Source organism: Megalops cyprinoides, chromosome 3 (genome assembly GCF_013368585.1).
Source record: "Megalops cyprinoides isolate fMegCyp1 chromosome 3, fMegCyp1.pri, whole genome shotgun sequence".
NCBI lineage: Eukaryota > Metazoa > Chordata > Actinopteri > Elopiformes > Megalopidae > Megalops > Megalops cyprinoides.
Window position 1 is genome coordinate 11,115,789 of NC_050585.1, and position 16,201 is coordinate 11,131,989.

General features: G+C 43.3%; 1 protein-coding gene across 2 annotated transcripts; it reads right to left on the reverse strand.

The window, feature by feature from the left end:
* Positions 1–2,052: 2,052 nt before the first annotated feature.
* Positions 2,053–15,856, reverse strand: dtx2 (deltex 2, E3 ubiquitin ligase). Of its 2 annotated transcripts, XM_036524965.1 has the most exons (9): positions 15,050–15,856; positions 13,631–14,231; positions 9,788–9,846; positions 6,727–6,861; positions 4,170–4,237; positions 3,349–3,507; positions 2,953–3,114; positions 2,782–2,871; positions 2,053–2,339 (listed from the first exon to the last, which is right to left on the reverse strand). In XM_036524965.1, exons 1-9 carry the CDS (start codon positions 15,360–15,362, stop codon positions 2,094–2,096), a joined length of 1,833 nt encoding a protein of 610 aa, XP_036380858.1. In that variant the 5' UTR covers positions 15,363–15,856; the 3' UTR covers positions 2,053–2,093. The 2 variants fall into 2 exon arrangements, with proteins under 2 accessions (XP_036380858.1, XP_036380859.1); XM_036524966.1 differs by lacking the exon at positions 6,727–6,861.
* Positions 15,857–16,201: the final 345 nt, after the last annotated feature.

Genomic DNA, 16,201 nt, shown 5'->3' on the forward strand with positions numbered 1-16,201 from the left:
TTGGTGTAATTTAAACATTCATACATAAGAAGTGGAGGGACAGGATTCTGTGATATGTATTTGTGATCAGCTTTTTTTGCGAAACTCTTTTGTTCTTTATTGCAGTACATGATTTCTTGTCCACACTTCAATAGTACATTCACATAATATGCACTTGAATTCCCTAATCAGTAAAACAGGCAATTTCAGCAATTCATATAAAAATATAGGCCTATGTCTGCTAGTATACACCTGGACACGCTAACAGATCTTGTATATATGACGTGTTCTTAAGATTACGATCGGAACTGGAAAAACTGATTTGACCAATAAATGGATCTAATGATACAGGAAGGTCAAGCATGGCAAAGTAGCAAGAGTGGTCACATTGGTTTGACAACACACTTGATTGTCACAATGCTCTCTTCATATTTCTAGACAGATATTTGCTTTTTAATTTCTGTGTTCCGCTCCACTCCTACACTCACCTTACGGCATATTTTCACATATCGCTCCACTTCTCAGTCATCACCTGCTCATGCTGTTTACACCTGTGGCAGCAGGTGCACCTGTGCACAAGTCTTTAGCTCAGCTAGTCCAGCAGAAATAGGAGCAAAAGGGTTTTGAAGATGGGGGGAGGGGGATACTTTGATGGAAAATTCTAAACATTTGCGTAGTGTAACAGAATAAGCATACTCAACATGATAATAAAAGAAAATTTAGAGATATGAATTAGACATGGCAAATGTTGGAAGAGCACATAAATTAATAAAAGAAGTGATGACAAAACCAACAGTTCCAGTTTTTTTCCCCAAAGGACCAGCATGCTCATACCAGCGTATTACATTGCTACTTATAGGTCATTGTTGTTAGCCATGTACACCTTCAGACAGCGGCCATGCTAAAAAGGCTGCTTTCCGCTTACTGCCAGCTGTGGGGTGAGCTCGGGTTAAAGGCAGTTTACTCCAGGTACCCTACATGGCTAAGGTGTGGTTACACGTTGGTACATGTAGGCGCATTCATGTAGCTGCCAAAGGTGGATGTGGCCTTGTACAATACTAAGTAAACCCTGGGATCTCCCCTGCATATTGAGATGATTATTAAAGTAAGAATGTAATGTGTACAGTCAGGTGGAGACCATCCACTGTGTGGGAGGAAATGGAACTGTACTTTTAATATTATCCACATTCAGGTATTTGTGTTCTTGCTTGGTAGCCACAAGTGAATCAAATGGCAGAATGTGAATAGAGAACTGCCAGTTATCTGAACTCACAGAATAAATGTTGCAGAAGAATATTAAAATCTGTGTAGCTAGGCTGTTTCCCCACCTAGCCAGCCAGCTATGTGACCAGTAAGTGACTAACAGTCATACTGGATGCCAGGTGATTCCCATCATGAGAGAGCCAGGGTGGAGAAGGGGTAGACAGCCAAAGCCCCTCCACTAGCTGAACTTTAATATAATGTAAGGGAGTTTACTTTTCAAAGTGATCTGGGTCCATTGGGGCCGTCAACCCACATATCGACACGGTTGGTGGAAACAGCCCATTAGATTTCGGTTTCTACCTTAGGTTATATATCAACAGCCATTTCCTAAGATAGGTTATAATGGCTACCATATCATATAAAACTAAAAAGGCAAGGCATGAGAGAGCAGCAAATTATGTGAAATATGCCATAACATGAACTAGTGGAACATTTATGAAATACTGTATTAACATTTTGCACGCACCCAATGAAAGCTGCCTTTCATATGGGCGTACCTCAGATGAACATGAGACATTTTCCCTTGACAAGAGGAGTAGGGTGATGGTGCCACAAACTGGCAGGACTGGGAGAACAGCTAGACAATAAACCTAAACAAAGGAATGCAGCTTCATCAAAGCACATTTAATCACTTGGTGTCATATCTGGGAAACGTGAAATACACACTGCGTAAGGCCTAAACCCCATCGTGACAAAGGCAGACGGGTTTTCTCATTTTCCCTTTCCAATGACATCAATCCTAGCATGTTCCTGGAGAGGAACGCATGTGTGGTTATTGAGTGCTTGGGAACAGGGCGGGGGAGGCGGATGGGGAGGGGGTTGGGGGGGGGGGTACTGGCGGTGTCAGAGCCTCATGTCGTCTGACTCGGCCCCGCCTGGTTCAGGCACTCCTCAGTCACGCCCTGGGCCGCCAGCTCGGACAGCACGTTGTCCAGGTAGTTGGGGTCCGGGTAGCCGTGGCCGGAGATGTTGGACATCATCTCCGTCTTGTGATGGATCTCGTTCCACACCACGGTGTCGGGCTCCCCAGTGGTGCTGGAGGTGCCCACAGTAAAGATGAGCCGGCGGGTCCAGGCCACTTTCAGCAGCTCCAGCACCTGAGGGGGGGGGGGGGGGGGGGTGACAGGCAGAGAGTGGCAGTCTGCAGGGCTGTCTCACCAACGGAAGCCGCACCTCATGCAATTTCCCTGTTGTCTAAACATGCTTCAACCCGCTGCGGGAGGAACGCATCAGCTCTACAGTCACACCTACGAGACAGGGCTTTGTAATTAAAAGATACGCAGCACACTGAAGACCAGATTGCAATTTTGTGGTAATTAGCAACTAACTAAGCCCAAAATGCTAATGAGGAATTCTTCACACAAATTTCACACAGAGCTACTCTTGCCATTTTAAGTGGTGCACCTGCAAATTAAATCTCCTAATCGGTACAAAATGTCACCACTCAGCTCTGTAAGGAGGAAGAGCGGCGCTTGGCGGCAGCACTGGCGAGAGGCGTTGTTCTGTAGTGCCAAGACGTTCAAGCGCTGTGGCACAAACCTTTCGGCCCTTGTTGTTGTCGGGGAGGAAGCAGAGACGTGGGAACCCTCTGCAGGTGTAGGGCTGGCCTGGGTTGGGGTGCTCTGGGCCCTGAAGGGGAAGCAACGAGGGATCAGCACCTCTTCATACTCGAGCCACCTGAGGAGCACGGCACGCTAAACAGAATCACACCTGTATCCCTGGGGGGATGTTGTAGATGATCTGTATGGTCCCGCAGTCAGGGTGGCCGGGGAGCGACTGGGGAATGCTGTAGATCTCCATCTTGCCCTTGGGCTGGGTTCCTGTTTTCTCACCATAGATTGTCTTGCAAGAAGGGCACTGTAGGCTGCCATCCTGGAACAGAGAAGCCTATTCACTCTGACCGGCCAGAGAACAATACATGCGTGTAAAGAAGAAAAAAAAAAAAAAAAGCAGCTAACAAGACATTTATATTGCAACAAAGTCCCTTAAAGTCACCTCAAACTACAGAGATTCAAGAGGCAAAGGTTAAGCTGGTTACAGCTGCATCTGCATGGAGTCTGGGTGTTTTTCCATCTCCCCAATGTCTGCACAGAGGGAGCCGCTCACCTTGGTTCCATTATTATACATGGCGAGCATGCAGAGCAGATGCAGGGTGTGTCCGCACTTGGTGAACTTGCCCACTGTGTTCGGTGGCATGGCCTGGCCCTCCGTCGCCCCATCGTAGCCTGAAGGACAAGACAGGCGCTCCATGCAAATGATGCAGTCCTGGGGAAAGGGGAAAGGGGGAAGATTGCCATACTTTCACCAAAGAGATCTGTTTTAGTCAGTGCTCAGCCACTGCAGCACAGATCAGATCACATGGCAAAGCTACAGCCAAATCTATCATCACCTAAGCAAACCACAGGTCACCTAGGTCAAAGACCTCACCCAATTAACCAAGCAAATTTCCGCCCTTATACAATGATCTGCTCTCTGTCTCTGAAACAGATGGCATTTGTACCAAGATTGCTGAAGATAGCAATACTGACAAAAAAAAAAGAGTGTCAGACTGCATATTTCACAGACCGCACAGCTTGCACATGTACTCCTAATTTCAGGTGCAGGCTAACCAAAAATGAATAATTAGGTGAGGGGGATGGGGTGCAAGGGCAGACTCTGTAAGGACGTGCTTTTCTCCTACTGCCATTTCCTATGTTGTGAAGCTAGCAAAACACAAACAAAGCAATTGTTACTGTGAGGGCCCAGAACTAGTCAAATGTGGTGGGAGGACAGTAATCAATGTCCATAGCGAGAATACGGCTCCCTCATACTTCACAGAGTGGCAAAATGCAGCTTATTCCTTTTAATACCCACACAAAATAGTATTAAATTTGTTTGCAAAAAAAAGTACTCTCAGCCACCACCCCCTACACTCCATGCAAACACACCTCTTCTGGGGGAACTGGCACTTTCTCCATGTACCTCTGGATCACCTCCTCTGGCTTCTGATCTGCAGCTGAGAATGGAGAGAAGAGACCGACTTCAGCTGCTGAGCTGAAGTCACAGCTGGGAGGAGAAGGCACTCGTATGGTACCTTTGAGCTGATCACACAGGCACACTTCTGGTACCAGAAACGTGTACCCAATGACCGCTCCACAAAGGCAACATGCTTTACAGATGACAAAAGGAATCAGATTTCACTTTTAGTATAGGACACTTGGTTTTCATTTTCATCTTCAAGCAGTAATGATTAGTACTGTACCGACCACTTCAATAAAACTCCACCTCAAACTCAAGCTCAGACCAAGACATCACATGCATTAAAAAAAAAAAAATTATATGGGAGGCAATTCACTTCATTGGCCAAATCTTTATGATTAAACCTATTCACAATGCTAAAACGTTCTACAGAAAAAAGTCAAGTTATCATTTGGAGCCCAGCTGTAGCTACATTTGATTATACTGCTCAGATAACATCTTCAATATATAACAATGGCTTTCCTCATTCTGCAAAATAGCTTTAGTTTAAGCCAGTGTTTAGTTCAATACATGTGCCTAAATCAGTTGTAACTTGTATAATTCTGCACAAGGACATACTCCGCTCAGTGAAGCACTTGCAGGTTTGCAAAACAGGCTTCAATAGCATTGTGCCTACAGTAAGAGAACACTTACCGTGAGAACAATTTCAAGCACTCAATTTGTACTAACAGAGTTTAGAACACCATGGCGGGGCAAATTAATGAATAATGGCTCAAAAAGAAAGGACTTGTTAAAGAAAGAGGAGAGATTCTGACTACCAGCATCTCAGCCAAGACCAGATTTTTTTTTCTTTGAAAGCTCTGTTTCAGCAGAAAGTTATTTCTGTGTCAAGTCTGAAACAAGTGAATCATCTTTTGGGTTTTAATGAGCTTTGAGTAAGAAACAAGACTAAACATTGGATGTTGGTTCTTTTCATAGTACATACAACATGCCCTCCTCTCTTGCAGTCCAACAGAAAAATCACTCAAGCAAATTAGGACCATTAGTGGCTCAAACTCCGATCAGTATATCAATGTGTATACTGATGCCACACAAACAGTGAATGAACAGCACATGTACACAAACACAAAGCACTGCGGTTCATGGACGTGATGGGTAAAAATATTAAACCATCCAGACAAGAATGGGCGAGAGAATGGACTGAGGCTGAGGCAATGGCAAAGGAAGCATGGGAAGTCTGTTTTTGTTAAGCAATTAAATGCATTAAAATGTCTCTGCAGCAGGTACAAAATGCAGCTTCAAAAGAATCAAAAATTAAATGATACAATGAGTTTTGACCCCCAAAATATTCAGTCTTCTAAGTATAAGCTATACAATGCATGCATTATGTTGCTAATAAGATACAAAAGACAGTAAGTCTGGCACAAAGATACGCTAAGATTCTAAGCTAAGGCAGACTTGCAGTTATAACACTCCAGGTTCCATTCCCAGGTTGACAAATGTACTTGATATAAACCTGAACCTTCTGTACATATTCATCTGTATAAACTGACAGTATAAAATGTAAACTCTGCTGTTGCCCTGGACAGAAGCATCAGCAAAGCTAATAAATCAAATAAATAAATGATGCCAGTAAATGAGAAACTTTAGCTTCATCGGACAAACACTAATATCTAAGCAATATAGACCACATTGTGGCGGCTGTAAACATCAGACGTAGACACAGTTTACTTCTTTCACAGAGGACACCACAGGGCTTCTTCATATTTCTGGGTGTTACGTGGTGAAGATACAGATGTCAGTCATCTTAAACCAAATTAATTCCAATGCACTGGTGTCTGACAGTTTTCTCTGCTAAAAGCACTCCCTCTCTTAAATTTGCTTTGAGTTTTACCTTGACAAAGCTTGAAAACATCTGTATTTCTGTATCTATGTTCATATTTAATATTACACATTCAAATAGCAAATTTTATAGATGTGTGAATCAATCTACATATTCTATGGCCTTTACAGGGGAAGGATTTTGAATAGCTACTTTTAAAATATAAAGCTTTCTTTCATTTATCTACCAAGTCTTGAGATTGACTGCTTTATTTTGAATATTATTATACTTCCTGTTCTATATTAATGTCACATGGGTAAATGCAAGGCAATTGACTAAGCTGACAACAATGGCTTTTAAAAGAAAGAGCTGGTTTAGTGCAAGATGCAAAAGCATAAAAGAAACATGAGACCAAAATAGATAAAAGCTTATTCAACCTGTCAAGTGCATCTGTGCATTTCCAGTACAACTTAAGACTTGACTACCCTTTATTCGTCAAGTCAACAGCGCAGATCCACACAAAAAACACACACTCTGGCAGGAATGCGTATTCCAGTCGATTAGTTAAAGCTGGTGGCACACTTTTCTTTGTTGGGTGAAAGCATATTAATATCGGGAGTTAAAGAGATGGCCTAAAAATAAAAGCAACAAAACAAGCGACAATAAGCAGAGAGCTCGGCACAGGCCGAGGGTGGCACGGCTACCTGTCCTGGGCTGTCTCTTTGCCCTCCTAACGGTGCTGTGAGTTTTGGCGGGCCTGCCCGGGGGGTGCTGCAAGAGGGGGGCGTTCATGAGGCGAACTCCGAGTCCAGCTGCTGACATCAAAATGGAAGCCATGCCTGGAGTGGCCAATGCCAGCGGAGACATGCGGGAGGGGTGGAGAGGAGACACCAAAGTAATGAACAATGTGGGGCAATGCATAACTGAGCAGGGGCTGGGAGAGTGCGGCAGGGGTGCACAGAAACCCTACACAAAGCCCTGCCGGCCGCTTCCTAAAACACTGAGGCAGCAAGGAAATGGGGACAAAACATTATTGTTATTTTAGCATGTGTGCTCAAACAATGATTGTTTAAAAAATTTAAATAGGCTTTATTGAATGTATTTACAATGCTTCGTCAGTACTTTTTTATTTTTTTTTTTTACATTTCTGTTCCATTAAATCAATACATTTCACAAGTCTCAAGATCACTAAATATACTGGAGGAAGCCTGCAATTCACCTATCACATACAGCCAAAGACAGGGCCTGTGCCAAAATTAGGTCTCACCGTTCCTGAGCAATTTCTACAAGTAAGCATTAGTGCGATTCACATCTCTCTTTCTGAACAACACCTAGAACACCACATCTATTCTGAGACGGCGGAAAAATATGCACTGCAAAATTGAAAATAAAACAGCTTTAAATAATTCCATTACCATCAAAAATCTAAAAATACACCACAGGTGTTGATGAATTCCTTATTACAAAAACACTTTCATATCAAATGTGCTTCATTAACTTGTGCAAGATATCTCAAAGGGGTATGTGAGAGAGCCTGACTAAAATGACAACACCCAAGCCAAAACCTGCATATTTAGACAGGTGATGACATTTTGATTTTGTGATTCTGGTCTGTGGGGAGGACAGAATAAAAAAAAAAACAAAACAATATTACCAAAACAGGAGCTGGATCTATATTGGTCAAACGCCAAGTTATCTCCCATCAGACTGTCAGCCCATTCCTTCCTTCCTGTCCATAGGCTATCTGCCTAATCAACAGTAGAGCTTCAACGCCCGTTTCATCGAGCCCCCCCCCCCCCCCCCCCGACCCCCCCTCGAGACACAACGCAAACAAAGGCGCTCACGTCTCACTCAGCTACCTGCCAGGCCCGGCCCAAGACAAACACGCTCCCTAAAGGCTCGGAGTGAAAGAGAGCGCTGAATGATGGGGCGCTCTGCCTGCAGAGAGCTGACACAACGGGCCGCCTCTGCCTGTGAAAGATGGTGACATGGCAACTGCTTTGACACGGCCCGATGTCGCAATGAAACGTGACACTCTCGACCGGTCTGCATGCAAACAAAGCCTACGAGCCTGACATCGGCCGAGTCCAGCAGTTCAGCTCACACTGTTCAGGCCGACAAACTGTAAAACCACTTCAAAAAGAGGATGAAATCAGCGTGATCAAGTCTTCTGCGTTTCCAAAAGCTCAACAAACATCGCTGTAACTGCCATAAACCAAAAAAAAAAAAACTACAAAAACAAGTAGCCTGGCAATTGTGCAGCTAAGTCACCAAATCAGAGACATACAACTACAACTAAATCTTCAATGACATCACTTCCTTTGAATTCTCTGAAGTCCATTCATTGTTTCCCTGTTTCCACTACTTAACCTGATTTCCTGCAGAGAGGCTGACAAATTGGACATCTTTAGAAAGACAGGAAACAGATAAGAGGAACTGTCATTATTATAGCTACCTTCTGAACTGAGTACTACTGAGCTGGCATTCAACATTATTATTAGTTATAGTAACTATATCCAACATATGTCTGCAACATATGGGTTTGATGGGTTTTTTGATCTAAGCTTTCAAATACTGATTTCCTTGCCATTTTATACATAATGCTAACCAAGTAAGCCACATTTGTTCAGCAGTCTGTCTAGAACAAGCAACCAATCAATGTTTGAAAGGTCTGACAGGTTTTACCCTCACTAAAGACATTCAGAATAGTGACTATATAATTAGATATGAAAAGAATCTTCAAACTAGATAGCAGCCAGCATAGTTTTTGCAAAATTCACTGACAAAAGTTCACTGCAAGCTATGTTTTCCCTCTAAACAAAATCACAGTTAGCAGCAACAAAGTAGCTACCATGGCATTAGCAAACTTGTTAGACATGTCACTGAATTTGCAATATGGGAAGTCAAATGACAATACCTAGGCTAGCAATAGGTAACTAGTGAGGCAGCTATGACCTAGTAAAGCAGCTAGTATTGCATCACTTTACTGTAGAGCTGTAGCTAACTAGTCTAGGAATGTGAACTATCATTAACAGCTAACATGGAAGCATCTAGCAAAAGAATTAATGTCTTTTCTTATGCAGATATATTAGCCTTATGATCACTGCAGAGCTTAAAACATGAACACTAAATTAAATTCAAAACAGAACCAGAAAGAAAAGTTGCTACATAATAGCTTCCCAACAGAGAAACCAGAGAGGCCTATACAGATTGCACACTAGCCTTTCATAGCATACAAAGTTGTGTACTGAAAGGATGTCATGCATCAGGACAATAGCAAATTATCACTGTGGTTTGTTTGTGTCTTCAATTACACAGGAGACAAATGCTCAGCACAATTACACAGTTTGAAAAACAGACTTCATAACTGGGCCTTTTGTGAAAACTTCCTGTGCTTAGTATCTTCAAGAGATATGTTCTTCATAAGAGATCGTTTACATTGTCTGGTGCTGATGTCTCTCAGTGGCAAAATCTTTAACATGAGTGTTTTATTTGCTTGAGTAGATGGACACTTACAACAGACTTTTTTCAACAATGTCTTCCAATTAGATTGAAGTCTGGGACTATGTCTCATCAATAGTATGCATCTCTATTAGTTTGCAAAAAATAAAAAATAAAAAATCACTGCAAATCCATACAAATGGAAAAAAAACAGCTCACACACTACCAAAGCCACTACAGACACTTATAGCCATTAATACAGTGCATGCCGTTCTAACACAAGCAGTGTTGTTTTTCTGGTATCCACCCTGGAGACAACTTTACCTGCCAGAGCTGAGCTCACGCTGGTGGAGCCATTCAGCTGCACAGGGATAGAAGGGACACTGAAGGGGAAAAAAACAGGGGTGTTAATGTGACACAGTGACACAAACGCAGCACACACTGCGTTCAGTAAGAACAGCACACACACCACACTGAATGACAACATAACGCACTTCATCTAAATCTGAAATGCATCTCTGGCTAGTTTCTGACTTCAAAGTCACAAATAAGACCACGACAGTGTGCTCCAAGCTGGACAAAACTAGGCTGCAACCACTTAAAAGAATGAATGTTCTCGATTTCTGGGTTTCAAAGAAGAGATAAGCTGGGCTCCTGAGAAATGAAAGTGAAAATTACCAACTCACCAAAAAACCCCTGGACAGCTAGCATAAACAGCTTTTTTGCCCTGAATAAGGCCTGACTGCAGAGGGTAGACTGGAATCACCAACAAATATTAATTGCAGCACCGTTCATAAATTTATTTATAAAATTATCATTCATATATTTTGGTCATTTATAAATCTTCCCAATGACTTGAGGATGGCTGAAATAAAAATTATGAAAGGAATGGGGACATCATGCTTCTAACTGAATTAAACACTCCTATTAAAGAAAATACTCTGCCTCCTTCCCACTGTTATAATTAAGATTCCTGATAGAGCAATGTCATATTAGAGTCAGGGACAGAATTTTTTCAGTTTGGTTTTGCTGCAAAAAAGTTTCAATGGCTATTTTTTTGACTGCTTTCTAAATGCATTTAAATCAGTCTGAGTATTACTTTAATGGTCAGCAATACCATTACTAGAAATTCCCCAAAATAACCTTAATTAAATAATGAATTACTTTACACAGCCTACCTAATCCTAAGTGGTCCAAAGTAGTTACTGTTATATCAAACTCATTTTGAAAACAGAAAATCATTAGTACTTTCCAAGAATGCTAAATTTCCAGTTCAGCAACACATCTGAAAATGTATGAATTGGTTTACTTTATTTGCAAGTATTTGAGGTATTAGATCATACCATATTCAATGTAATAACTTAATTATTGTTAATTGGAGAAATTACAAATTTGGACCAACCTCTGTTTTTCAGTTACACGTGTGTGGGTAACTACTGTAACTGAAGCCCCTGGAAGCCCCCTTGCAACACAGACAAAAGCAGAGAGAAAAAACAGACAAGTGCAGCGCGGAGCAGGAGAGTGAACTTCCTGACTGATGAGCTGCTACCCAGGCCCTGCTAAAACAGGCTGCAAGGGGTCCCACTCTTTAACCTGTGGAAGGGGGGAGAACAATGGAACCCTAAATCTGCGCTTCCCCTTCCACTTCAAACAATGGCCGCGGCCCTCGGCCGTCCCTCTCCTCCTCGCTTCCTGGAGCCATCGGCAATTCCGCAGGAGCCACCATGCACAGAGGAGACTGCGGGAGCAGACAGCAGAGCAGGCACAAGCCCCGCTCGCTCTCTCTCTCACACACACACACACACACACACACACACACACACACACACACACACACACACACACACACACACACACACACACACACGCCTAGCCTGACTGAGCCAGACAACACTCCCATTGTGGGGTGAGGGGGGAGAATCAGGTCTTCTCTTTAGGAGGCAACATCAAGTCCTCATTCATTACTGCTGTGCCTCCCAGCAACTCGAAAGAAATTTATATTCTCGCTTGCACGTCTCTTGCACCCCTGCTTCCTATCACATGAGAGCCTTTCTATCTATAATCCTGAAAACAACTAAAAATAAGACTCTAATTTGGCTTTTTTTTCTTTGAATGCAAGTTTTCATTTTGCTTTGATATTCAATATGTTATATTTTGAGCCGCTATGCCACAATCTTAAAATTTATTTGAACGACTTCAAGATGTGCAGAGCACCGCGGCTGATTGCTGTCAGATCGTCTGACTCACTCCGACAGAATTAGGCAGAACTGCGTGGTTTATTTCAAAATCCCCACCAAGATCATGCGGGGATGAGTCTGCAAAGCACTGGAAACACCCCAGGTATTGTCAGATGAACAGACTGCTGCGTGACTCCCCCAATTCTTTAGCCTCTTACGGCCTGACTTCCTACAGAAACGCTCACATGCCAGCGCAGTGGTAGGAAGTGTGTCAAATGCACCAGCCATCTGAATGACAATGAGAACCTTTCAACCCCAGCTTCTCATCAGCCTTTTCCAGCACCGGGCAAACATTTCCATTTATAAGAGATCTCTCTTCCGCGGCATCAGAGCTACCGGGAACATCAGCCTCTAAAATGTCACATGTTAAACGCTCAAGAGTAACCCAGCCCAACAGGATGGAAAAATGAAATAATTAATAGGTCCCCGGTTTTGTTCAAATGCTTTATTTTTCCACTTTTGTTTCAGCGAGGGGTTGTGTTCTACCCTTGGGATTCCACAACACGTCCTCTTTATCATTATTAAGGAGGTCAAATGTAGCCTACTACTTCTAAAAACTTGCTTCACTAGCTGCTGTCCAAAATCGAGGGGGCGAGAATGGCTCATGGTGCCTATTCAGTGTTAGATGCACCCCACAGGAAATGCAGAGGGGGCGTAAAGTGGTCACTCAAACGGAAACTTTCATAGGTTTGACACAGAAAACAACAGCTGACATGGTCTGAATGACGCAAACAGATAAAACAGAAACAGAGGTATCGTCAATTGAGAGATCAGAAATTATTGTTATGACGGGTTCTTCTCATACAGTGGAACACCGGTGGCCATGCCATCAGACCAAAAAGCTGCTTTACATCTTAAAAGAATATAAATTCAAAAATTACGGATATGTGTCACATACCAACAACCACATATTTTGTTTGCTTATTTGTCTAGCTCTATACTAGCATAAACACGTTGGTCAAGCCAAGTTTTACACACACTGCATTACCATTGATTTCCATCAGTAACAACAGTAAGACGCGTATCTTTGAATATAGGGAGAAGGGTACAGTTGAAGGTAGAGAAGAGTATAGGGTGAAGGGAAATTTCTGTAGTTCTGTAGTTAAGGGGACACCTAGCTAGCTAAATAGTTATGCAGCTATTTTAAAGCTACTCACAAAAAATCAAATCAACATCCACTAACATTTACAATAACTGGTTCAAAGAGGACAGCTGTACTATCTAACGCTGAAGAAATGAGAAATTAATTTCTTGTATGTATATCTGATGATTCATTGCTAATGTGACTGTCACAATAAAAAAGGGACAAATACATTTCATGAAATATACAGAACAAGAACTCTGCTCAAAACAAGATTGCTATAAGTTTCTGTTTGGTTTGATAATAAAATAGATCAGCTTTCAAAGATGACTCCCCTGGCACACACACACAAACTCAATAATACTACCGTTTCTCGGGAGACCCCTGACAGATATCCCTTTAACTTTGTAACTTTCAAAATTATTGCAAATTATTGCAATTTATAAATATTAATACTATTTTGATATTTGTAAAAATGTATACCAACAGATCACAAGTCCAAGTCAGTCATTGCTCAACCTTCAATTAGACTAAACAGATTTCCAAAAAGCAGTCATTTAAATTCTGACTTGAAACGATTTGAGAAGCTGACTTTAAGTCACCAATCTGGCTTCTCCGATTGATGTTGACAGCCTCACATGCCTCTCATGAGTGCACTGTCAACATTTACAATAACCAGAAATACGAGGCAGATCACATGCCCACCTCTCATTCATTCATGCAAAATCTCTTCCTGATTATCTGTCTCAGTCGACTTCTATAACCTTCCTCTCAGATACGATAGGCCTTCTGATGCAACGATTACATAATGACTGAAGACCACACTTATGATTGGGGGGTGGTACCTACCTCAGGCCGTTGGCACTCGTAGAGTAAGACTGGGAGGCTCCAGGGGAGGGGCCCGCGGAAGTAGCTGGGGTCCAGGGGCCTCCCCAGGCCATGCCGCCCACAGAAAGGGGCCTCCTGGGGTAAGGGGAGTAAATGGAGTTGGGGTTCCCGCCCCCAGCTCTCCCGAGGCCCTGCATGCTGGGCCGGCTCATCTGGGCAGCGGAGAAGGAGTGTCGCGAGCGGCTGGGCATGGGGCCGGCAGTGCTGTTACTCAGGCACTGGTGGCAGGAGCAGGCGGGGCCCGAGTGGATGACGGAGCCGGACCCAGCGGCGGCCAGCGGGTAGGGCTGGTTGGGCTGGCTGGCCTGCCTGCGGACCTGCCTCTTGAAGCCCGTGGCCTTGTTCACCTGGTAAAGTGCCGTGAGGTCCACGATGTAGTTGTAGCCATGCACGCCCAGGTCTGCCGTGGTCTGCCTGGCCTGGTAGCTGTTCTCCAGGAGGATGGAGGTGAGCGTCTCGTACGGCGTCCAGCCCCCCTCATCGTTGGCCCACTCCCAGTTCACCCCGCTCCCCAAGGCTGAAGACTGGGGGAACAGGCTTCGACGTACAGACCGCATCTTCCCTGGGTGAGAACAGAGCATCACGTTTAAAAACCCAAGATTGACATGAATATCAGAAAATGTGTTTGGATTACTGCTTCAACAACTCTCGTTTTGGGGAATATGGTAATTTGCAGAACAGACCTTGAGCTCACCGTGAACTGAGGAATTCTCCATAGGGAAAAACTAATACAGTATATACAACAATATTTAAGATTTACCTACAATAACTCATCACAGCCATTATCCCATCCATGTCAAAGGCCATTAAGTGAAACTAAAAGTCAAACTGGTTCTGATGAGCCACATGTTAAGTTCAGAGAAATTAATTAGAGCTATATTGTTCTGAAATGTATGTGACAGGCTCGTGTTCAGGTAATTCTAAGACCATTACACATAGTATCCGCGTTGTTATGGGCAGGCGTAACAATGGGTGCAGTTTTGAGTTTGCCAGTGTATTTCATTTTTTATGTTGATGCTGGCATATCAGCACAGTGGACTGAGATGAAGTCACTTTTTTCCAACATGGCATATTAATTGTGTCTGCAGCGCCAGTCAGAGATGCTGAATTATCGTTACACATCCCCTTTCTTTGATGGATCGGCGCTCAAAATCATGAATCGTCAACACGACTGACTCCCTTATAAAACAGACATTTGCGAACGTGTTAATGCTATTTCTGACGTAGTCAACATTCGCTAACTAGGAAGGAAAACAGCAAGCTAAAATTGGCTCTTCAAAACTGTAAATCTAGTCAGCTTGACGTGATAAAGATCTCACGTCAAAAATACTCTAGCAAATTATGCCAACAGTCAGATCCCTTAACAACTAGTCAACTTACCTGTGTCTTGGCGGAACTGCTTGAGACTTGGGATGTCAATGATGTAAGGTGCCAAGCTGGGGTCTGATTGTCCCAAAGAGATGCTTGCGGTAGCTGGTCCCCCACTCCTCAGTCCTCGCTGATGCAAAAGGCATTGTTCGATGTAGCAGCTCACCTTGGCGCTATACGGACGCCAGTATCCTCCATCATCTTGCCATTCCCAGACAACCACCATGGGCTGTAGCTGACCCGGTATACCAGAGGACGTTGTCGTCGGTGGAGGTCCGGGCCAAGACCCGCTAATCCCCGGTACAGAACCAGAAGCAGCAGCCATTCCTAGCAAGCTCGCTAGCTAGACAAGCTACCTCCCCAAAATACGACGCAAACGATTATTAGCTAGCCAGGTAGCCTGCTAGTGTGTTTCTCTTTTACAGCTTCGCGTACCGATCATCGATTACCAACCTAGCGATACCCTGTTACAAGAGACGAATACCAAGACTGCTAGCTAACAAGCTAAAATAGTTAAGATATCTACTTAGCTACGCATCACGGTAGCTAGCTCGCCCTTGTATAACTTGTAGTTCCTATGAAATAATCGCGGTCCCTAAATATGTTGCAACAAAATTTCCCTTCTGTCTCAACAGCAAAGTGCGAATAAATTTCATTACAAAAAAATCCCGAAATGTCCTACATGAAGTAACTACCTAGCAAGGAAACTAATTAACTCGATAGCTAGCTGACTCACAGGCTAGCTAGCTGGCCATCTAGCTACAGATTTCATTTACACATGAATGTAAAATAAGGCAAATAGCTAGCCAGCTAGCTACACAAGCGAGCAAGACTTTGCTAACAGTACCTATTTAAATCATTAGAATCTACAGCTACCAGCTAGCAAGCGACGCATGAGCGTTGAAATCCGCAACCGCTTCCAAGCCTTGGTATTTGGGGTTCATCCGTCTTGAGTAAACATTGCTCTGGGTGAACTGTGCACTTCATAGAAGTGCACCATCTCTGGGTGCATACGGAAACACCCCGTCACACCAGCGATGTTTTTTAAAGACTTGTAGGAATTGTAGTTCTTTAGAGACTGCACCCATATTGTACGTCACTGGCGTCTTTGCAGCTGGGAAATGCAGTGAAACGTGTACAACGTTAACCTTAGTGTTCGTATTA

Excerpts from the sequence above, each read along its gene's own strand:
- dtx2 (XM_036524965.1), bottom strand. The coding sequence starts at position 15,362 with ATGGCTGCTGCTTCTGGTTCTGTACCGGGGATTAGCGGGTCTTGGCCC. Across the intron at positions 9,847-13,630 it reads ACGAGTGCCAACGGCCTGAG|TGTCCCTTCTATCCCTGTGC; the intron begins GTAGGTACCACC and ends TTTCCCCTTCAG. Across the intron at positions 2,872-2,952 it reads ACATCCCCCCAGGGATACAG|GGCCCAGAGCACCCCAACCC; the intron begins GTGTGATTCTGT and ends CTTCCCCTTCAG.